Consider the following 25,453-nt stretch of genomic DNA (forward strand, 5'->3'; position numbering starts at 1 on the left):
AAAATTTTAGGGAAATTCTCAAAAGGAAGAACATGGGTGGACAGCAGAGTTGAGTGATTTATAAAACACATTCAAATGAAAAAATATATGTATGTAAGTAAGGCTGAGGCTTTGTTGGCAGATTCTAGTATTTGTAAATTTAACAAATGAGCCAAATTTCGCAATTTTAACAGTCGACATTTGGAATGGTGCTCTAATTCATAATGATTTTTTTCAGAGGCTATATTTTTCTTTCTCTTCTTCCAGTAGCTAGATCCTACCTCTCTGGCCCAAAGGTGGACATATGATCCAAAATGGAACAATCAGCATCCTTTATTTTTCAATCTGGATTTGAGGAGGTGGTCCAGCTGTGGGGGAAGAACTCAGAATTGGTGCTCACTATGTTCTCCAGTCCATGAAGAAAGACTACATGTTACAATACAATAGAGAGTGGTTCCCATTCCAGAAAGAAACAAAGATGAAATCGTTGGATTTCTACCACTTGCAGCTAAAAGACTCAGGACTCATAAGTATATTTACTTTGTAAAACCAAGAATGAATAATAATTGCATCTTTGAAGCACTCAAACTTTTGTCATGGATAAAATCCAATATATCACAAAAGACATTTTCAATATAAGATAGCTATCAAGTAGTTAGGTGAATGAAAAAATTTTTTTTTTCTTTCTGGTTTTATTACTGAGTCTTTCCTTACTAGAAGTAACCTAAGCTTTCTTGGTCATTAATTGTTTGTATCTCTGATACAAAGATACTATTTTGAAAATAATTTATAAAAATGTGAAGTGAACATTATCCTTTAGGGAATTGGAAGGCTTCTATAGACTCTCTGAAAACAATCAAAATTTGAGAAAAGTAAGATACGAGGGAAGACTGCTTTGAATTTAGTCTCTGACTCCTTTATTACTCTTACATGTTCAATACAACTAAATTCCCCAAATATCACTGATGTCTGTGTACTGGGCACTTCTCTATATCATTTATGACTTTAAAGGTTTAATTCCTCTCTGTCTTTGTTTTTAGAGAAAGGGCATCCTCATAATCTGAGAATGTAGGGTCGGTTAATAGTGCTACTCTCCTCTAGTTTGCTGAATTTCCTAAATCGGATAGAAAGACAATGACACTAAAGCTTATCCAGACATGATTTCTTAACGATGTCACTGGGCTTTACTCCATAATCGAGGACCCTAAAAATATACAATTTCAGGCTTAGGATCTGCAATAAGGTTAATGGAAATTTGTATCAAGGGTAAATACTTTAGCAGACTGTGTCATCAGGAGATATTTAAACACCATTTAAAAGGATTTAAAATAAGTAGATTTGATTTTACACTGACTAATGTACAGAAATATAATACAATAGAGCTGTTAACAAATAAACATAATGCTTTCTCTTCTCTTTTGCTCATCCTTTGCCATCTGTATTGCTAAGTCCAATTAGCTTCTTGCATTTAAAGTTCTAACCTACTTGCTTTTTCACCTACTGAATGGAGACAACAGCTGTGTGGGTTCAGCCGTGACTACTTTGGACTAATGTCATTACTTCAATTATTTATTTTCCAAAACACTGATTAGCTCATGCTATATCATTACTGTAAATCCTTCAGTGGTCCTCCATTGCCTCCGAACAAAGTTCGAACATCTCAATGTACCTGTAGCACCTTTGATAATTTGACTCTCACCTCGCTTTTCACTGTTCCTGACCAGCTACCCAGGGCACTCAGTCATATTAAGCAAGGCCCTATTTAATTTTCATGAAATGCACATGGACAGCACTGTGCCATTGACTCTTCTGCCCTGGTCCTTAGGCTTGCCTGATTTCCAGTTCTGAAACTCTACTCGAAAGCCTGCAAAAAGTCACTTCCTTTGTGACACTTAATCCTCCTGATTACCTCTCCCTTTGTTCTCACATCTGTCAAAGAACTCACCACCTGCTGGACAGCATTATATTTAGTTGTGTCTATTTCTGTCTAAGCAACTGAACTGGGAATGATTTGAGGAAAAATGGAAATGTCTTAATCAGCTATGTAACTTCCAACTTTGTACATACACAGTAGATGCTCAACAAGAGCATCTAAATAGATATGTAGTTGAGTGACATGTCTGAAGGGGATTCTTTTTCTTTGAATCTTTGCTATGATATAACAATATCATTGTATCATTTCTACAATTAATAGCACATGATTGTTGATCATTTACTATGTTATGAAAGACTTGTGAGCACCACACTAACCACTTTTACATACATTATCACATTTAATTCTCCCACTAAGTGCTAAGGTAGTTCTATTTCTGTTTTACCAGGAAACCACGGCTTAGCACCTGTGTGATTCTTCCTCTGAACCCTGTACAAATTCCTCCTCTTTGAGGATGGGTGGAACCTGAGAATATGAGATATCACTCCCATGATTACCTTGCCTTTTATGAATAAAAGAGATGACCCTGGTGTGCCCAATCTAACTATGAGCTCTTTAAAAGCAGCCTTTTTTTCCAGCTGGTAGCGGAAGTCAGAGAGATTCAAAGCATGAAGGGGATTTGGTGCAAGAGAGGTTCTTGCTCTGGAGGTGGAGGAGGCCATGTGAGAAGCTCTAAAAGTTGAGCAGCCCCTGGCTGACAGCCAGCTAGGAGACAGAAATGTCAGCACTGGCACTGCAAGGAATCGAATTCTCCCGACAACCTGAATGAGCTTGGAAGTGAATTCTTTCCCAGAGCCTCCAGAGGAGAGCCTGACCTGTCCAATTTCTTGATCTTGCCCTAATGAGACCCTAATGAGTAACCCTGCCAAGCCTACCCAACCTTCTGACTTACAGAACTATGAGCTGGAGGGTGGGCATTGTTTTAGGCTGCCTCCTGAAGTTCCCTGGCAGTTTATGCCACTGGGAGACTGAGTCATGGCCATTAGAGCATGGGCAGAGGTAACATAGGTCACTCCCAGGCCTGACCCATAAAAATCTCCAACTTTCTATCCTTCATCCCCTTACCTTCCTTGATGCAGCCAAGGAGATAAACTCCAGAGCAACCTTGCGAGTCATGTGTAAGGTGCGGCAGACCGGACATCCACCTGGTATGCTGAATGACTGTGTACAGGATGGAAGCTTTGCTAATCGAACTCTTCACTGGCACAGGGCTGTTAACTGAAGGACAAGTGAATTTCTAGAGTGTTTCTGCTAATAGAAATTTGTGTGTGTGTGTGTGTGGTCACATCACTTAGGTTGTCCTAACTGATACACAGAAAGTTTTGTTCTATCTGAGAACTCAAGGAGAAGAATGATCTACTCATTTAACTGGGGGATGAGAATTCCAGTCAGAAAAAAATAGCAAGTTCAAAGGTCTAGACCTGGGAAAGGGCTTATTGCATTTTGAAAAAAAAAAAACCAAAAAAATCCAAACCAAACCAAACCAAATAAGCAGAAACAGAAAGGAAACCAGCACAGGACTGTAGAAATAGATAGGAGTAGGAGAATGGTATATGCTTGAGAAAGTAGATAGGAGTCAGAGAAGCATTGTCGGCCAATGTAAAAAGTTTGAATTTATTTTAGGGTTGGATATGAGGGATAAAAAATAAAAAGTGAAAGATTAATCCAGGTTTTTATTTCTGGCAAAGAGGTGAATAGTGTTACTGTTCTCTGGGATGAGAAACTCAGGAAAAAGAATATATTTTATGGGAGGTGGCAGATATAATGAATTCAGTTTTGGGGACTTGGAGTAAAATGCCTGAGGCAGGAGTGTCCAATATGTAGTTAGAAAATGTACATAGCTCAGGAAAAAATGTCAGAACTGGAGAGAAGGATTGAATCACCACAGAAATATTGTGTGGAGTGTTCCAAGAAGAACCCCGAGATAAACTAACATTTGTGGGTAGAGGGAAAGGAAGAAGAGAAGACACATGAGAGCTTAAGCAGTAACAGGAAAATTGAGAAGGTGGAGCATCCCAGACACTAAGAGAAGAACCTCTGTGATGAAGAAATGATCAACAATCTTTCAAAGTGCCATGACCTATAGAGCTTTCACATGGTCCCTGAATTGGGGAACATAAGAACTTTGACCCCCTTGGTGAGCATGGTTTCAATTGAGTGGCCAATTATTGATAAAGCCAATGGAGGGGTAGTGGGTTGAATTTTGTCCCCCCAAAAGTTGTTCAAACCTAACCCCTATTTTATCTGTGAATGTAACCTTATTTGGAAACAGGGTCTTTGCAGATATGATCAAGTTAAGATGGGGTCATGCTGAATTAAGGTGCACTCTCAATCCAACAAGACTGGTGTTCTTACAGGATGAGAGAAACCTGGACATGTCAAGCACATATGACAGAGACAGAAAGTGGAATGATGCAGTTGAAAGCCAAGGAATGCTCCAGACTGCCAGGAACCATGACCAGCTGGGGTGGGAAAGGAAGGATACCCACCTACGGCTCTTAGAGAGAGAATTAGCTCTGGTGACACCTTGATTTAAGACTTCTAGTCTCCAGACTATGAGAGAATATATTTCCTGTTGTTTTAGGCACCAAATTTGTTTTTTTCTTTGTTTTGTTTTGTTTTGTTTTGTTTTTTGTTTTTTGTTTTTTTTTTTTTTTGTATAGCTGGTTGGCTTTTTAGGTAAGCTCCAGGAAGGTAAGGAGGCAAAGCAAATGAGCCAGTGGAGGTAAGGACTGTGGCTGTGAAGGTGAGAAAGGCCAGCTGGGGAGCTTGGGAGCAGGAGTGGAAGATGAAACTCAGAACCAGGACAAGTTTTCTCCATGTTTCTCTCTTTCCTTCTCCCACGTGTAAGGAATGTGAGTCTCTAGAAATGCTGATGGAAAGAACTAGTACAGGTAGAGAGATAAAGAAAAGTCAGGCTGTTACAGAAGTACTCACCAAGGTAGGACAAGATGATCTAGAGGGGGATTAGCCCTCTGCAGGAGAATGGATACTTCTTTGTTTGCTATGGGAAGAAGGGGAACACTGATTCTGGTGTAGAAAAGTTAATAGGTTCTGTGACAGCAAGCAGAGGAATCCCAGTTAAGAACTTCAGTCTGAGATAGAAAGCAAAGTCATGGACTCAGATTCGGGGAGACGAGGGTTTGAAGAACTGTGATCAATGACTGAAGAACCAAAATGGAATGTGAGGCAAAGTGCACTCAGGAAACAATGGTGCAGAGCAAGCATTTAGAAGCCTATCAATGAATGGAGAACACTGGGTATTAGGATGGCACCAATCTGGATGCTACTAGATTTTCTTCAGCAGAGCTCAGGACCCCAGGTTTGGGTGCCAAGAACACAATTACATTCATCTAGAGTTTGTGGATTGCCACTTGAGTATGTTGAAATAATAACGGGGCAAGAAAGTTAAGAATACTGAAAAGAAAATATTTCAAGTTATTATGGAGTTACCTTAGAAGGCAAGGAAAGACAGGGTCCAATAGATGGGGAGAGCAGGAGAATAAGAAACAGAGAGTTTCAAAGAACATAAATATTTTCAGTGTGAGTAAATGAGTGAAAGAGCTGGAAAATGGGTGTTTGTTTTTGGATAGTGGCAGATTTGAGCCTAATATGTTAGACACAGAGCACTTCTAGGTGATGGTAAGGTACAAAGGTACTGAAATGAGGATAAATAACTTAATGGTATAGTTGAGTTTCCTAGAGATGAAAAGATAAAAGATGGTGGGGGGGCTGGTCTATCTAATGGGCTATTCCCATGACAGATGAAACAACACAGGATACTGTCAGACCTGGGGTAGAAAAAGAAGACGGGGCACATATAGGGGCTCAAGCCTTTATTGAACCAGGCAACAGAAGCAGGATGTTAGCAAAGATGAGCAAAACAGAGAAAAGAACTCCCTTTAGCCAAAGAGGTTGGATCTTATAAGATCAGTCAATACTACAGGAAGGTAAAAAACTCATCATCTGGAAAGATCTATGGTAAAAGAGAATCAGAGGGTGCTGACCCAATCCTCTTGATTTCTGAATTACACGGACATCAAAGAATGATTTACATTTGCCTGATGACTGAAGAAGAAATTTCTATCCTCAGGAGAGACTCAGTTTTCATTTACTTCAAGAAGGTCTAAGCAATATAACATGAACAGTATGAAGCCTTCTCTAACCCCCCCCCCCACACACACACACTGTACTATAAGCTCCCTGAGGGCAGACTCTTGGCACTTTGTGTTTTCCCATTGGCTCTTCAAGGCTCAGAAAAGTTGTAAGTATCTACATCGTAGACACCCGGTAATATTCACTGAATGAAGGACTTTTTCCAGATAGTTGTTGATTATCTCTTTTCTAAACTGTATTACTGTCATGGAATGTATCCATTTTTAAACCAATTTTGATTAGATGCCTATCTTCTCTGATATCTTTTATGTCTTTGAAGGAAGTCTTAGGATATTATTAAGCACAGAATCAAATATATAGAATTATAGATTGAATTGTGTCTCCCCCATCCCCGCCTCATCAAATTCATATGTTGATATTTTAGCCTCCAGCATCCCAGAGCATGACCTTATTTGGAAATAGGGCCACTATACCTGTAATGAGTCAAGATGACACTGTAATCCAATATGACTTGTGTCATTATAAAAAGAGGAAATTTGGCACAGGTAAGCACACAGGGAGAACACCATGTGAAGATGAAGGTGGTGAACAGGATGAAGCATCTGCGAGTCAAGGAATGCCAATGATTGCCAGCAAACTACCAGAGACCAGGAGGAGATGTGGCACAGAACACCTTCTCTCTTATGGCCCTCAGAAGACTCTAACCCTTCCAACATACTGATCTGGGACTTCTAGCCTCTAGAACTGTGAGACAATACATTTCTGTTGTTTAACTACTTTGTCATGGCAGCCCTAGCAAACTTACACAAGTAGTTTAACCAAAAAAAAAAAAAAAACAAAAAAAACAAAAAAAACAAACAAAAAACTACATATTGGATAATTACATGAAAATTTCTAAGAAGCTACAGGCACAGCCTACCTCATTAAGACTGTTTACCACATTTAGCATATTAATTACTGCTGAATTATGCATCGGTGTTTGTTGTCATTTACTTTAAAATATTAGTTTACTGATTCTCTGTGTTTTTTAAACTTAATACAGTTCATTTCAACTCAATGCAATTAGAGTTTACTAGATGCCAATAGGGTCCTTCTTTCTATGATACGTACTATAGAGATTATGAAAGTAATTACACGATAACTGTACTCAATAAACCTATATTTTTGTTTTCGATCAAGATTTATCCCCTTTAAATAAGTTTCTGTTACAAGATAGAATATATTTCAGTGACCAGTTTGTAGGAAAATTATAGGAAAGATTCTGTGAGTCAAAGGAAAATGTGTGAATTGAGGTAGATCATCAAACACATTGTGTGACATTTGGGTGGTAGTAGATAGTGCTGGAGATAAGGAGAAGACTGTCATTGACACTGGCTAAAACAGATGAATAAGACATCATTAAATATCAAGGTAAAGACTAGAGAGAAGTAAAAAAGAGAAGAATTAATGGGTGATAGAGTCCTGAAATATGCATCCTTTAAACCAATTCTATCATAGATATTAAAATCATGAAAAAATACTATGAAAATTCTGCTTTCTAATACCTAGAGTGTAGAGAATATGAAATATGAAAAGATTCCCCTTAAAGAAAATAAAACACTTAAATCCCATTACTGGAAGATAACCACTATTAACACATGGGTATATATAAACACACGTATACATGTATACACACAGATATTTAAGTAAAATAGACTCATGTGTTACATGCTGTCTACTAAAGTGTTTGTTTTTATATCCTTCCACAGTTTTCAATATTCTTCTACTGCTCCATAAGGTATATGGCCATACAATACTCCATGAGTGGACGGACATTTGGAAGTTATTTTGCTGGTGTACACAGGCCAGTGATTTCATGAGCTAACTTTCAATTTCATAGATAAAGACTTTCTATAATTATTTCTTTGTTTTGTATTTGGAGGAAGAGGCAGATGTTTCATTCCATAAATATTCCAAAGGCTTTCTAGAAAGTCAGAAAATATTAACTAATAGTGTTATAGCAGTGATCCAGAGGTCAGAGCATTCAGGGTAAATGAAAGACTACTCCACTGATCCACTGTCTGTCTCTACCTATATCCTCCAAAGGAAGGTGGGGACAAAAGTAAATAAATAAATAAACAAACAAATAAATAAAGAAACAAACAAATAATAAATGCTGTTTACTTCCGTCCATATAAAGCAAAAAAAAAAAAAAAAAGAAAGAAAGAAAAAAGAAAAGCGCAAACAAATCTGTGCTAGCAGGAAAGCAGTCACCTGAGTCAGTAGACAAGATTTGAAGGCAAAAAACAAGGGGCTTCTAGGGTGCTAAAAGTGTCTATTTCTTGGTTTGGTGCTGGTTCCGTGGAAGTGTTCAGATTGTGAATATTCATCAAGTTGTATGCTCAAGATATGCTTTTGATAAGAATTTATCATTCAATTAGAAAGTTTAAAAAAATTAAAAAATGATGGCAGTTCTCATGGTGTTTGGAATAGCAGTTAGCCTCTGTTTGTAAAGGTCTCAATGGAAGGGCATTTTCCATCACTTTTCCAGATTGAACTCTACTACTTTCCTACCTGGGTGTTATTTCCCTCTGTTCCTCTAAAATCTCTCCAAATACAAAGACCTTTCCTACCATTTGAGAAGATAATATTCATCACTTAGGTTAACAGATTATAGATAATATTTGGATATGGATCTTAAAATATAAATCTAAACATGTTTAATTTCTTCACATACTGGTACACTGTAGAAATATCTTAAAGTCAAAGTGACAGTTTGGTTGTATTGTTTACAATTAACCACAACTGATATTTGGACATCTGTACAAGTTATTTCATTTCACTTGGCCCTTAGTCACTAAGTTACTCTTTAAGAGTAAAGCATCCCCTGTTCATTGACCCAAGGATGTGGTATGTGGCCAAGCCTTGAGCAACTCTCCCGGAGTCTTTGATCACAGAGTTAGTGATCTAGCTTCTTTTCATAATTTAGGCTTTTTCCCCTTGTAGCCTCAAGGTTTCTTAGACTTTTTATAATTTAAGGCTACATGTCTGTGACATAAAAAGGGCACAAAGTACAACTTCAGTTTGTAATAAAGAAGCATCATGACTCATAGATGAGATCATTGCCTTATCTGAAAACCCTCATATAACTCTGTCTTACTAATACTCGGCCTTATGGATTAGAACACAAGCACGTTAACAGTATCCCCTCAATAATGTTATTTTATGCAAAAAGGAGTGATTTAGATGCACTGCATTGGGTATTCAAAAATGCAATCTTACAGAAAATATCAAGGTTAAAGTGAAGTTTTATTTTGCTAAGAAAGGATCTTTTGTAACCCATCAGTGTGAATGAATATAATCTAGCTCAAATTTGTAGAGAATTGGTAAGGTTTCTTATAACGCTTGGTTGGAAGTACCTAACCTTTAAATGCTTTTTATTGTGCCATAAGCAATACAGCTTCTTCTGCAATAAATTTCTCGTCGTCAGACTTAAGTGTTTGGAAGATTCAAGATGAACATTTCTATTTTGCTGTTTATACATGGTTCTTTGTGACCTTGGCAAATGAGACAAAAAAAAAAAAAAAACCCAGTTTTTTTTTAACCACTTTTAGTTGGTTAAAGATATAAATACTTATTATCTAAATTTACCAGATATTCATCTACTTTTCCTTTTTCTTTTCCTTTTCTCTCTGTTTCTGTCATATGCTCACTCTTGCTCTCTCTCTCTCTCTTTCTCTCTCACACACATACACACATGCTCACCTCATACATTGCTATTATCCTTGCTTCTTTAGCATTTGGTGATAGAAGCCCAGGTCCTGATGAGGCAGCAGTGGGAAGATGCCTTCTCTGGTGCTGGAAAGCAGCCACTCTTATTCTATCCATAAGAATATTCTATCCATAAAAATATTCAATCCTACTATAGATTTATTAGATGACACACTTGAAATTACACGTGTTTTATGGTTTGGTCTGATACATTCTATATCTAAATTACAGAGTCCTTATTGACCTTTACCCGTTTGGAGTTCTAGAAGTTACAAACAGCAATGACTTAGGTGGGTTCACCAACAACAATTTGTGTAGTAAAAGAAAAAAAAAAAAAAAAAAAAAAGAACTGTCCAGAGGGATCACTATTCTTTCTTTACCAGTTCACACAACTCACAGAAACGTCCTTGTCATGACCATAGTATACTTCTCCCAGTTCCCACCATCTTGCTATCTTCATCTCTGAAAACTTTGTAGGATTCTCTGAAACATCTCACAAACTTCTTAAAGATTGCCAGTTTCTGGTAGGGTGCTCATTTAAAATGAGAATGATCTGGTTGGCTACAGTTTGGATAGTCATCATCAATCAGGATGCTAGCTAACCTGAACTTTGAAACAATCCTGGGATGTTGAACAGTCTCACAAAAGGTTTCTTTTTTCCTACCTGTTTATGAACATACTATAAACACACATCTTAAGTGGCTCGCAATAGCTCTGCAGGTGGTATCAATATAGGTCCTTCAATCTTTCAATAATGTTTTTAATCATAAGCTTTAAAGCACAATTGTTTTTACCTCGAAATTCTTAAAAATCTGTTATGGGACAGAAATAAGAGATTAATGGAGATCTCGCAAAAAAAGATAAATGGCACCACCAGAATACCACAAAACTGGGGGAAAAATTAATTGAACCTATACTTTTGATAAATATTTATTTTTTGCAGAAGAAAAATGCATACTAGTTTAAGCTGTCATTATACTAACCTACATCCTATTTTTCATATTATTAGTAATACATAATGTGGTAGTTTATATTCAAAAATAAAACTAGAATGTATATACCTCATGTATTTATCCAGAAATACACCAAGGTTACTATGGTTACGAAAAATCCATTACCTTTGAATACAGAATGAAAAAGTTTGACTTAAAGTGTGTGCTATTTATTATAGCAAACATCAACAGCCTTCGGGAGGTTCTCTAACTGGATTCATTTTTCAGTGTCACAACTGACCCACCATACTACTAGCTTATGGCCTATGCAAGGCAAAAAATTTGAACTGTATGCATTTTTAAATATATTTTGTACTAACTCAAGGTGCAGCAATGCCTTTGACTTTTAATGCTTCATATTTAAGAGAAAGAAGAAAAAAATCAAGTCACCGAGATGCTAAGTGGCTTCTGAATTGAAATGCATTTACTTTTACCTGTGTTCACCATGGCAGCAAGATCCATTTGCTACACATAACAGAAGAATGTTGGTTCTATGTGGGAACTTAAGAGGAAGCTACAAATAAATGGAGTTAAGAGTGAGGAAAAAGAGGTTGACACTGAATATGTAGGAGGACACATTAAGCCAGGTTATTAAGGAAGTTTTTGATAGGGTAGAAATCAGGAATTTTAAATAGTGCAGATGATTACAACCAGGGAAAAACAGGGTATAAAACACAGTTCGTGAGAAAATTCCAAACTATTCCTGACTTACTAAATTTTTGTTCAAGAATGTGATCAACTGAATCAAAGTACAATACACATTTCTAATAAACATGCAAAAAGCATACCCTATATCTAGTAGTTCAACATGCAGACAAAAATAATATTGTTCACTTGCAAAATTATCAAAGATTTAAGAATATAATATATCCTGCTGATGAATGTTCCTGGGAAACAGTATGAAAATGTATATCAAATATTTTGGAAAGGTCCACTACCTTAGACTTTGCTGTTCCCTTTTTGGGAATCTAATAAACAAAGATTACATGCAATAATATTTTTCACAACACATTTAAAAGAGAGATAAATTAGAAACTTGAACTCTTTCAAGTGGTTAGATGCATTAGTGTACATTTGGATGGGATATAATATTAGTATTAAAATATTCCAAAATATTTTCAGAAAAAAATGCTTCATAAAATGGGATGTAGTCATAATAAGGAAATATGCAAGGATTCAAAATTATACATTAGATCAATTTTGTTAAAATGAATAAAGTACTAGAAGGAATTACATCTTATATTGAGTTTCTATCAGTGCGGTGGGATTATCAGGTATTAGACATCTGTATGTTTTAACTTATCTTCAATAAGCATATAGTGCTTTTATAATTGAAAAATATTATCAATTATTTCTCTAATCCATTAGACTGCATCTTCTATTTCTCTATCTCCCTAGGAATAGACACTTCAGCACTGAAAAGACCCATTCCAGTAGCCCTAAATTCTCACTATTACTGATAGCACCAGCCCTCAAGAGTGCAGGTTCTACCTGCAAATCCATCTCAGCATGGAAAGGAGATTAGTTCACAAAGATCCTCATACAAAGACGAGCAACAAGTACCAATGATATCATGGATGCATATGATGATGAAACATGACACAGATTCAGTGTCAGAATTGGCTAGAACCTGTTCAAGTGGCTAGAGCAGTTTCCTCTATCAGCCTCCTGCTGACTGACTTTAGAAACACAGGTTCCCTTTTGGGAATTCCCACTGTGGCCTTCTCTGTGATTCCTAGCGGACAGGTGGACTTTGAAGACATAAATGACCCGAAATTAGTGCATATTACACATATAAAATCTTAGAGTTGAAAGGGATCCTAATGGCCACTTTCTTCAATCCTCACACAATTCAAGAATCTGTACAGAAGTGGGCATTCAGCCGATGCTCATAGTAGAAAAAACACTCACTTTAGGGTGCTCTAATGGACTGAATTGTGTTCCCCCAAATTCACATTTTGAGGCCCTAACTCCCAATGTGACTATACTTGGAGATGGGACTTTTGAAGAGGTGATTAAGGTTAAATGAGATCATAAGGGACCCTAATCCAACAGGACTGGTGACCGCATAAGGAGAGGACCCTAATCCAACAGGATTGGTGACCGCATAAGGAGAGGAGACGCCAGGGCTGTGCGCACAGGAGAAAGACCTTGGGAGGACATGGTGAGAAGGCAGCTGTCTGCCAGCCCAGGAGAGAGGCCTCGAGAGAAACCAAACCTGCCAACACCTTGATCTTGGACTTCTAGTCTCCAGAACTGTGAGAAATACATTTCTGTTGTTTAAGCCAGCCAGTTGGTGGTATTTTGTTATGGCAGCCCAAGAAGAATAACACAGGTGCTCTGGGGTTTGTAATCAGGCTTTGGTCTCCCTGTCAGAGTTGTTGGGAGGAAAAATAAAATAATATGTAATAATCTGTAATATTTATTTATGTAAATAGGTGATGTTGACATATTATGTAACATTCACATGCTGTGTAAATATTTGCATGTTTACACAATATGTTTATGTTAATATGCTGATCATTTACATATTTACACAAAACATTTACACATTATGTGAATGTGTAATAATATAGAATATTTATTTATGTAAAAATTACATAATATGTAGTAAGTTGATCAGCAGAATGTGTAAAGAATGAAAGCATGGACTCTGAGGCCAGACAGATCCAGATTTGAAGTGGCTCCTCCCATACTGACTGGAATTTCTTAACCTCTCTAGGCCTCAGGTTTCCTAGCTTTAATGTTAGAGCAATCACACACAACTTTGAATCCCATCATAATGTTCTCGGCTTTGCTTCTCTCCTTTGTATTGCAGTCTCATATCTTCTGCCATTTGGGCATGAGAACAAGAAATACAGTTGCTTATTAGAAGCTAAGAAGGCTATAGGGAAAAAAATACTACCTAAGATTTAATCTTTAAAAATTGACATAATAAATGAAAACCACTGAAGAATCTATAACCTCTGTAGCTAAAGAAGATGGTTGTAGGCACTATAAAACTATAGTAAAATATATTTTATATATATTAAATAAAAATATATAATATATATTTTAATAAAATTTAATATTTTAATATAAAATATTTCACTTTCTTTACATTATATTATGTTTGGGAGCATCTAGTGTACTAATCCACTATGATAACATTTGCCAAGATTTTCCATTGCAGACACCAAGTCACATGGTTCTGTTGATCAAACAAAAACAGAATTGGCGTCATTTTGGAAGCAGTATTGGAAATCAATGTGAATTCTGACCACCTGTCTTCCTCACACTGTTCTTTTTCTGGCTGTGCACAGTGTCACCCCACAGGCATTCTGTACATTTTGGAAATAGTCAAGGCTTACATTTGAGACCTGTTATCAGCCACACAACTTCCTTATGGACTGGGTTTGCAGTCATGTCTACACGTGGCAGGGATCTTAGTTTCTTTTTTTTTTTTTTTGGGGGGGGGGGATCTTAGTTTCTTATTCCACCTTCTTTTTTTATTCTCTCTCTCATTTTTCTTTCCCACTCTACTCCTACCCTCCACAATTTCCCCTTTCTCACTTCTTTGTTTCCAGCAATCAGCTGATTTCTTTAATTCATTCATTCAACACTATTTAGTCCCACTCTGTGAAAAGTCCTGGAGATGCAGTAATGAACAAGACATTTAGGGTCATGTCTTTATCATGCATATGGTTTAGAAGGGCAAACTGACAAGTAAATAAGTAATCTTATTCCAAGACCAAAAAACAAACAAAAAAACAAGAGGGGGCACATAGGTATCTGAGGAGCATACCTGCGGCATATCAACTCATACTTGGAACATCAAAGAAGGCTTCTCAGAGGAAATGTCTGTACTGGGCCTAAAAGATGTGCTTTCCTATTATGCATGATGATACTTTGTGGTCCTACAGAAGTGTTTTATATTAAGTATTAATTCATGTGTATAGTTCATTCCATGATGTTTTCATTTCTTTTGAAGGAATTTCTGTGGCCTATAATATTTAATTAAAGTACTGCCTTCAGACATAGGACAAGATTAATCAACTTTTAAAGTTTAAAACCTGAACTCTGTATTCTACAGGAAATAAGAGTATTCTCTTTACCAAGTGCTAAGAACATGTTAGGTGTTTTATTTATAGAACTGGCTCTCTTTAAAATCTTGAAAATTGTAATAGTTCCCATTACACAGATTCAGAAACTAAGTCTCAGATGTGACATAACTTGTTTAAGGCTCTTCATCACCATCAGAATGCATGGATTGGTATCAAAATCCCACTCATGCTCTGTGTGATATTGAAGATATTCCTTAAACTTGCTCTGCCTCAATTTCCTCATCTATAAGCTGGGAATCATAATAGTACCTACCTCCTAGGACATGTATTAGAGAATTCTATCCAACCTCGAGGAACAAAATATTAAAATGAAGGTTCTCCATCAAGAGAGGATACAAAAACTATAAACTCTGAGGATGCCACTGGGTAAACGTCATAGCTCTGTCCACATATGCCTCATACCTGCATCTGTTTGTGTCCCCATGAAGACACAAGCACCAACAGAGGAGGGTCAGTGTGTGGCTGATTCCCTATTACAACCTCAGCACCTGCCATTAATGTGGAGGCGTGAATACATAAATGATTAATCCTGCCTCTGACTCTCCCTTGTTGAGACCTCTCATGAAGAATGTCATATCTCTAGGCCTCAGTTTTTTCATCAATCAATATCGGACTCATGATATCCTACCTGATGGTCACATATAATATTTAAAATATTATATAAAATATAAAGACTGTAACTACTACACTAACAGAAGCATGATTTGAATACCTGGCAACAAGATGTAATATAGGCTTCTTGCATTTTACAAGGTTTTCAGCAATTTACTTCATTTTACTCAAGTGTCGTCACACATTATAATACAATTTGGGCATCTACCCTATGCTTCTTCTCAAACAATTAAAAATTCAGACTACACCGAGTCACACATCTGAGTCTTAAGATGATCTTGCACTCGTGAGGATGTTAAAGTAGTTAACTCATGTGACTGTGGAACTTGTTTGAAATGACATGGACTCAACCGGGCATGGTGAGTGTGACACAGGGGACCAAAGAATAGGAGACAGAATAAGAAAAAAAAAAGAGAGAGACTGAGTAAGTACCCCAATTTTAAAAACCACATTTTCAGATAACTATAGACAACAGATACCAGAAATATATAGTCTAACATAGACCAGACCTATTTACTGATACCTAGAGAAGCCTTACCTGTGACTGTGTAGTTTTCTCCACTGCCTGAATAGATTAGCATCCCATCCATATATAAAGAGTACTGAGTTATAACACCATTTGCTTTTTTAGGTGGATTCCAGGACAGTACCAAAGAATTGGGAAGAGATTTGGCTGTTGGTGGCTGAACTTCCTGCGGGGCTATGAAAAAAAAAAAAAAAGATTTATAGAGTCTAATTTTAGTTTACTTTTCTAATTCCAACTTTTTTCGACCCAAACCAATAAATCATGAAATAAACCTGAGGTCCCATGCATAACAATATTGCTGATTCGTGGGCAGCTTGTCAGTAATTGCTTTAGGAAAAGTACTAAATAACTGTCCTGAATTTATGAGAATTTGCATCAATGATGGATGGGGAATATTACATGAGCTCATTTGACGGATGCTTGAATTACTTCATCAAGGGTATTATTAGCCCATAATCTCCACTTGGGGCTGTGCCTGTTAAAGCAAATTGAACAGATGGAGTCCCTACCCTTGAGGAGCTTTAGATCTAAGGTGGACAATACTGGTGAGGGTGGTTCATAATAGATACAAAAAACCCTACAGGTATCTATAAAAATAACCAGCAAGTAGAGAATGGATTGAATTAATTATATATGGAAACAATATTGTATATAAGGTCTTTAAAAAATAAAGTTCTGTTCATTTTCTGTAATGGTGAATAAATCAGAAGCATAGGAACTAAAAGTTTTAAGATATCAGCCCCAAATTCATCTTTGGTTTGGTATGCTGGCAGTAACTTTAAGAAAAAGCTAGAAGTTGGGAATTCCTTAAATAATGAAGAGGGAATGGTGAACTGGACCAGTAGGAATCCCTCAGGGCTACATCTGTGAAGTAGGTTTGAAGGGTTCCAGGCAAAACCTGGACAGAGAAGGTGATGGGTATAGAGAAAATAAGGAAGCTTGCTCCATACTGAGGCTGGTGGAAGTATTTGTAAAAGGACAAGATGATCCCATGGCTCATGTGCCCCAGAGGAAGCAATGGCACCTCAAGAGAAACAGTGCTTTCCTGTGCAGACTGGACTGAGAGAACCCTGAGAAAACATGGGTGATGGGTTACCAATAGTGTAGTCCAGGTGAGGAGGCTCTGGTTGGGTCAAGTGCAAGGCACAAAGAATAAAAGGTCACCCGAAGGATTTCACAGACCCCTCTCTCCTGTTTCATCATATGGGTCATTGTCTTTCTCTTTTTATGTCTTCTGTGTGAGGAGTACTTGCTAAAGGATTTGCAAGAGGGAAGGGGAAAAGAGGGAGTCAGGAAGGGCGGACGGCTGGATGCTGAGGCAGAGAGACTGGCGGACTCTTCCCCCGAGGATCAAGCTTTTCAATCTCCTAAATAACTTGACAACTAGACAGTAGAAGGAATGTGTAATCCTTCTCATCCAGGAGAGAGAAATATGAAGTAACAATGCTTCAAATGTTTGGAGGGCTGTTATTTCTTGAAGTGATGCGTTCTGATGCTTGAGCAAAGCTTTCACTTTGGAGTGCTAAAATATTTTCTCTTTCTCACTGCCTTCTTAACGTATGCTTTCTGAAACATTAATTTATGCCAACAGTTTGTAAGTTCCAAGTACAACAAAAGTGAGACTTCAGTCAGAAGGAACCGAGCAGTGATTAATAATGCCTCAACCGGCATTTGGAGGCTCCATCATACTGAAATAATTGTTGCCTGTGCTGGTGTTTAGCAGTTCAAAGAGACCATGGAAATCAACCGTTTGATTCTCAATTTCATACTGTGCCGTACAATCAATTCTTTTTAGTCAGACTGTCTCTAGATTTACTTCTGAGCCATAGTAAAATGAGGAAGCTTTCATTAATCTTTCAGATGCTTCATATTAATGACAAGGCTCTTGCATGAACAATGTAACAGCAATTAAAAAGCCCATTAATCTGCATTACAGCTATTAAAGATGCATGTCATTAAAGGGTATGGAGTTTGATTCATTTTCGCACCCCCCCAAAAAATGGAGCAATTATGGCCTGGCAATGCACTTTGTCATCAAATTAGGTTGGGGTTTTCCAGCAAATGGCCTTGCAGCATTTAGCTCTTCTCCTATTTTATTATTCATAACTGAAATGTGGAAGTCAAGACCTTTGAAATTACTTTACCTTCTTGTGGAGTAGAGATGTTCAATGCATGTGAGCTCTCAGTACAGCCAGCCAAAGTGCAAGCAGTTAGGGTTACTGCATAGTTTTTGAAGGGTAGCAAGCCTGTCAATATGCCTATAATAAAAGGGGAAAAAAAGGAGGTTTGCATGTTTACTGTAAGCAGCTATAAAGAGCAGAGTGTGTGTGTGTGTGTGTGTGTGTGTGTGCACGTGTGAGAGAGAGATGTAGAGACATAGACACACACAAAAAATATGCCTCTATGATTCATTTTCCTGCCTGTGTGCTGATTACAGAACGGAGCGACTAGTGAAACAAATTGTGAGACGAACTTATTGTTAAAACTACTTGAAACAGCATTTCCCCAAATGTGCTCCTCAGAACATTAGTGCCCTGAGATGTTCCCCTGTAAAAATGGGTTTCCATACATAGTTCGTGAAGCAGAGCACAGAGTATCTGATAGTTAACATGCATATTATCCCATTCTAGGATTCTAGACCTCCTGCAGAATAAAACTATCCAATTTTCTCTAACCCAGCATTTTTCAACCTTATTCAACTACCGTCCTTTTTACATAGCATCTATTAACACACTTTAGGAAATGCTAATCCCAAGAGTGGCTTCATTACTTTAGCGGTAGGATACACGTATACAAACTATTTGTTCATGTTACAACTAACAAATATGCAAATCAACATAGTTGAACAATTAGCAGATTAGATAATTATGCTTTTGTGCTTCTACTTGCAAAATTATTAGTTTATTTAATTAAGACACCTGTCTTAAACAGAAGTGGTGCACACGGAAGTGTTGAATTAACCTGGCTTGGTGGCGAATATATAAGATTTGTTTGGCAATTAAAAGTACCTGTAGAAATGAAAGCACATTTTGTTTACTGATGTTCATAATCAAGGCAGAAGCTCTTTATTTATTTAATCCTGGGAATTAAAGAGGTATCAAAAACATATTTGTGTATTTGCTCACCATCGTTTTTCACTGTGGACATTCTTCAGAGTTGCCTTTAATCCTAACCACCTAGATTGTCATCATTCTTACAAAAAAAGATGGTCCCAGTCACGGTAACCCTTTATTGCATAAACCTTCAATAGCCTAGAGAATGTATTATTGTTTAAATGTGCCAATACTTCTGACAGCTTGCACCATTCAAACACAAAATTTAACAAATATGTTTTCCTATTTCCTCTCCCTGATAGAAAATTTTCAAAAATCAAAGGAGCAAAGAGCACGATGAGGCAAAGAATGTAGCATGATCTGCTTTGGCACCTGAGGTCACATGGGAGGTGCCAAAGCAGAATGTGTCCTCAGTCCCCAGTGATGGCTTCAAGTCTTCATTTCAACAGTTCCCCAGGCATTGCCCTGGACCCCCTGATCCCCTCTCTGCTACACCTGGCACCATCCTCTTAACTCATGGCCAAAGAACACAGCAAGCCAGTGACCCAACACACATACACATAAGACTCCGTCATGCCAAATTCAGCAGCCCCTAATCTCGAATCCACCTCATGCCCCAACCTTCTGCTCTCCTTCATTCCTGCCACGCACGGTGACTGTCACTTCTTGAAATTCCCAGACCATGACTGGTATTCCAAGTTCATTTTCTTTTAAGAAGTTATTTCTCCTTCCACAAAACATCTTAAGAGAAAGTATACATCACTACCTATGCATCCTCATCATGTGGTGGTGAAGTGGTCAAGAGAACAGACAGAGGCCAGATTGCCTGGGTTCAAATGCCAGTTCTGCTACTGATTTGTTGTATGGCTTTGGGCAAGTTGTTCAGATCTCTGTGACTTAGTTTCCTTATCTATAAATAGGTAATAACAATACCTGTCTTGAAGAAGAGGTCTCAGTTCTCATCTGTGAGATGGGGATGGTACAGTCCTTATCCCATAGTCTTACTATCAAGATTGAGTGAGTTTAGGAGTATAGATTGCTCAACACAGAGCTATGTAAGGAGAGAGCTTTAGCACAGGCTGTGTCCAGTTCAAGCTGTTATTATTGCAATCCAATTTCCTGCCTGCGTTGTGCAACGAAATCCTGATTTTTATCTTTTGAAGATCACTAGTAATCTCTATCAGATCAAGTAACTCTCTCTCAAATCTTCATCTTCCCTCTATTACTGGGATTTGACTCTCTGAGCTTTCTCTGTGCCATTGAGTTGTTTTCCTCTGCTCCAGAGAGCACCTTTCTTTCCTCAACCTGATTGGCTCAGCTTCCCTTCACAGTCCTTTGAATAGAATAGCTTTTGTTTTATAGGATTGGGTCTTCAAGCTTCTTTCTTATTCTAAACACTTACCTTTGTTAGCTCATCAAGCCCCATCTTTCCTTTGTATCTACAGACTTCACAACTCCCCCCAGCTCTGGTTCTGCATCTCTACATGCAGATCATATATCCCACATGGATGTCCCACTAGCATTTCATCCTCAATATGCTCCAATCCAGACCTGACAGCCTAAACTATTTCATGAGCTTTGTTTTCCCATTTCTTAATATTTCACCATAATCCCCAAAGTCCAGACTCAAATCTAAGGTAGCCTTATGAGATATGTTCTAGCCATTTTATCCTTGAAAATATTTGGTTATTTGTCACGTCTTCTCATTGCCAAGTTTGAATCTACTGTAAGAGTCTAAAATAAAACAACTGGCATGTCTGAATGAGTATAATGCCATAGTAACAAGACATGAAACAGCCCCCAGAAAATGACTTTTAATCCTACAGGAAACAAGAAAAACATGTTGGGATATAAGATTAGCTTCCTTTGTTTATCACTTAAGTTATGTGACATATGTGTAAAGCATTGTGTCTTAGGGATGGTCATGATTTAGTTGGGACAGAGGAATACCATGTCCAAAGAGACACAGTGGTTATACACATACAGGTTGGTGCTCTGAAATCTTTAGTATGCAGATGCCTAATATAACCAGGTAATACTATCATTGAGAAACATTGTGAAAGTAGTTCCATTATTTTACAGTTTTGAAAACTGACCTCACAAAATACCCTACCCTAAGACATTATTCCTTTCCAAATCATGGTGGAAGTACAAGGTCAGAATTATAACTTAGCAAGAAAGGTTTAAACGTAGACTTTAAGAAGGATCATGTCAAAGCATATACAGAATTCACATTCACTAAATGGCCCTTAGTGTTTTATTTAACCTCGCTTGCCTTCACTAAAGGAGTTACTTTGTCTGTATATGCATATTACAAAATTCCTTTGCTAAATTTTCCACCCCTAAACCTTAAGGATCTTAAAAATCAGGGAATACTCTTAAAACTTGCTTTCTTCAGCTTTGTGCTTTGGTAGAGAAGTTGGCCAAATTGTATTTCATAGAAAAATCCTGAGATTCTTAAAGAAAGATGCTGGAGAGAAACTAGATCATCTTTTAGGCCATTCATCAAAGTGTTCACATTTCCCATTTTAAGGCAGGTGAAACAATAATAAACACTGAGAAATGAGAGTGGCAAAATAGAAAAAAAAAAAAAAGAAGAAAAAGAAAGCTGATGTTTTGGTTCTTGCCAACTTCAAATCCCAGGTGGAAAGTTTTGGATGGTTTGTAAATCACACTTTCAAAAAATGTGCTGCACTTTCTGAGGCTGAAGTGGTATTTCTTTCCTATTTTCAGTGGGGATCTTGCTCATAATGTTTTGTCTCAAAGACAAAGTTTATCAAAACATTGGAATAATTTTTTTCCCCAAACATAAATCAGTAATATCCACTTCAAAAAGAAGAGTGGTGTAATGATTCAGCATTTTCTATTGTCAGGTTATGGTGAGGGGTTGGGAGGGCTGGTCAAACAAGTCATTGCCCCTAATTCAGAACAAAATCATCCTGTTGTCTGGGACATGTGGTTTACATCTTGTTTCTCAGTATGAAGAGGGTATGAGAATGGATTGAAGTTGATGGTTACAAGTTCTGCTGTTACCAAAGAAAAGGAGTAAGTATGCTCTCTCCAATTCTAACTCAGATAGCTTTTCTTGGATATATCCATAGAGACCATTGAGTGACTGGCCTAATGGCCGTACTTCAAAATATTACTTAGGTTATACACTCTTTAGGAAAAAAAAAAAGTAGTACTACTATGACAATATATCATCATCAAAAAGTATTTATCATTTCTTCTTCTCTATGCTTCTGGGAGAGGTGCGATAGAACACATTTGATCTTTACAAGGTTTCTAATCTAAGAAAATATTAGAGCTCGAAGGTTCCTAATGGTAGTACTACATAGATTAATACATAAAGCAGAATGCTTGCATATATGCAAGCAGACAAGGGCATTTATAAAATCTGGACATCCTAGCCCAGTGTGATAGGAGATCTATGTTTAATTAAAGACCAAGAAAAAGGATAATCATTGAAAGTACTTTTCAGTATTATATTAAAAAGAATACTGAAAAATATATAGCGGGACATATTTGCAAAGGAACCATAGGCAGAAAAATTCGGCATATATTCTGCATCCATAGAAAACCCAATAAGAGTGGGGTAATCTCCCTTTATGACACCTGCGGTATTTATAATAAAAGAGCACATCCTGACAGTGAGAAATTTTGAGATTGGCTGGGATATGAGTCTCCTTCTTTGAGAGACATCACAGAAGAGCCTTTTTTTTTTCCTTTGAATTTTAGACTGCCCCTACCTCTAGGCCAGCCAGATGACCTCTCAAATTCCCTTTCAGCCACAAAACTCTGTGAAATCAGAAAATGGTCCTAACCATGTCAGGAAACCTGCCAGTCTCTTTTGATAATGGAAGAGGATGAGCTGAAAAAACATTCAATAAGCATAAAGTAAGCATTATTGATGTCTTAAAAGTGTTAGTATCCCATGAAACACAGGAGTGTTGGTAACCAGATTAAAATCATTGGCACCAGCAGGACCAGATCTCTCACTGCGAAGCGATAATGCATTTTGCATTAATGCTTAACATTGAGAAATCCTGACATGCCACACCAAGGGAGCCTGAAGTAAAGTAAGTTTATTCCCTTCGAATTGCAGTCCTGTGGGCCTTGGTGCATGCAGAAAGCCCAAGCTGAAAGAATAGGGACAGGGACTTCATTTCCGGGAATAAAGCACATCACAGTAGAACATTTAAGCATCCTGGTGTATCTGAATCCAAACTCTGTGCTCTGAGGATTTCCACCTAGCAGAGGGCAATAGCCTTATCCAGGAGAACCTTGAAATTTAAAAGTCCCTCAAAATGATTTGGGGGAGCTCCTTGAATGCAAAGGACATGTCCCTTCACTTCTTTACGTGTCCTATTTTCCAGCAGCTCTTACAATGGTTTACTAAAGTTGGCACTTTGATGCTTGATGGAAAAACGAAGACTTTCCATCTGCTCAGAGCCACTCAGCTGTCCCCCTCCCTATAAGAGACTCCCACTCTTTCGATCCAGTCCAGGGAGTGGGCAAATAACAGATGTTGTTTCTTTTGACCAACGATGATTAGCTCCAACACTTTTCTTTGCTCCAGCCTCAAGTTTCAAAGGAGCCAAAGAGAAATCTCAGTCATTGGAGGCAGCGGCCTACCTAAGAGAAAGTCATTGTGGACCTGACCCCAGCTGTGCAAGCTTTTTTTTTTTTTAATTTAAATATTTTATTTATTTATTCATGAGAGAGAGAGAGAGAGAGAGAGAGAGAGACAGGCAGAGGGAGAAGCAGGCTCCATGCAGGGAGCCTGAGGGGGGACTTGATCCTGGGACCCCAGGATCACACCCTGGGCCAATAGCAGGTGCTAAACTGCTGAGCCACCCAGGGATCCTCTGTGCAAGCTTTTGAGCCTCTAACAGAACTCTGTGTGCTGAGAAGCAGGAAGACGATGAAAGAAGAGCCAGCTGTGACGTTGCCATTTCACGATGAACTCTTCTGACTAGATGCAGACAAGTATAAATGCTCTGGTCGGAAACCAGGCCTGAGACACAAAGCAAAATGGCATCATCCTTTTTTGAGGCCAAACATCTTTGGAGGAGGTAAAAAAAAAAAAAAAAAGCCCATTTCTATTTACATACTTGAGCACACTCCTCCCCCCCCCCCCACCCCCAGCTGCCAACCTAGGTGTTTGGCCGGCATCCACTGTAATCTGTTCTCCTTCATTATGTTAATCTGTGGGCGGAAAGATTTCTGTCATCTTCGAATCGCTTGTACAGCAATGGTAAACACCTTGCCCTGTCTGTAATTGGACAGGTGTCTGCATTGATGTCACCCAGCTTTTAATTCAATTAAAGAACTGGCTGCTCTACTCTCATTACCCACTCATTTCTGTTGCACTTTTAGTCTGGCAGGGAGATCTGCACGCAGCAATTGCCTACCCCGAGACCAAAGTCAGTGGTCCCCTCACAAAGATCATGCACAATATTTCAAATGGACTCTAACAATCCAGGAGTATTTTCATGTCAGCGAAGGCATTTGAAATCATACACACACTCCCTCTTGCCCTCACTCTGTTCCCTTCCCTCCCTCCCTCCCTCCCTCCCTCCCTCTCTCTCCCTTTAAATTCTATGTTATCTAAACAGTGTCTTCTCCCTACTAGCCAGTAATTAGGAGCAGTCCAGCAAACAGAAAAGCTGTTTCTAGCTTCTTCTCCCCAGGGCTTCTCTTCATCTCAAGAGAACTCATCAGAGTACAATGCTCTTATTTATTTGCTGGCATTTCACATTTGGATCAAGAAAGTGAGGGTGGGCAAGAGCAAGGCATTTATTAAGAGGGCCATCTGGTAAGGGATACCACACAGGCAGGGCTGCTACTGCTACCTGGAGACATAATGCAAGAACCCACCTTTTAAAACAAAACCAGCCAGAGGAAGGAAAGCAGAAGAGAGGGAGACCGTCCTGGTGTAAGATTCGGCTGCTGCGCCGATAAATTCTAATTTTTAAGTATACATTCCAGAATAAGTTTTGAGCTGCAAACCAACCCAGTGCATGAATTAAAGAGAGTAAATCAATCCAACATGCCATGCTTTCTGCCCACTTAAAGGAACCTCTGAAAATAAATTAAAGTTCTAACACAGACATTTTGACACAGTGACCCCATGAAACTGAATAATGACATTTGTTAAATATGGATGAAAATTTAATGGTCTAACAGAGATCTGGAAACACACCCAGGATGCTTCTCCTCTGGTTCTTAATAGCCTGCAAAGGTGGCAATTTGTTGTTGTTGCATTTTCCGGTAATATTTGAAATGAAAATAAGGATCTCTAATAATTGTCAAATGAAAGTCAATTTTCCTATGAACCAAAAAGTGGAACAGTAAACATCCTTATCCCAAACCTAAGGTAATCCCTT

The 25,453-nt window shown here is 38.0% G+C and overlaps 1 protein-coding gene across 1 annotated transcript in view; it reads right to left on the reverse strand.

Annotated features, from left to right (window-relative positions):
• USH2A (usherin) overlaps nucleotides 1–25,453 on the reverse strand; it is a 702,892-nt gene that overhangs the window by 377,771 nt on the left and 299,668 nt on the right. Inside the window, 2 exon segments of the mRNA XM_038586435.1 lie at nucleotides 16,024–16,185; nucleotides 18,156–18,269. Of these exon segments, the coding sequence (XP_038442363.1) occupies nucleotides 16,024–16,185; nucleotides 18,156–18,269 (276 nt within the window).

This window comes from Canis lupus, chromosome 38, assembly GCF_011100685.1.
Source record: "Canis lupus familiaris isolate Mischka breed German Shepherd chromosome 38, alternate assembly UU_Cfam_GSD_1.0, whole genome shotgun sequence".
Lineage (NCBI taxonomy): Eukaryota > Metazoa > Chordata > Mammalia > Carnivora > Canidae > Canis > Canis lupus.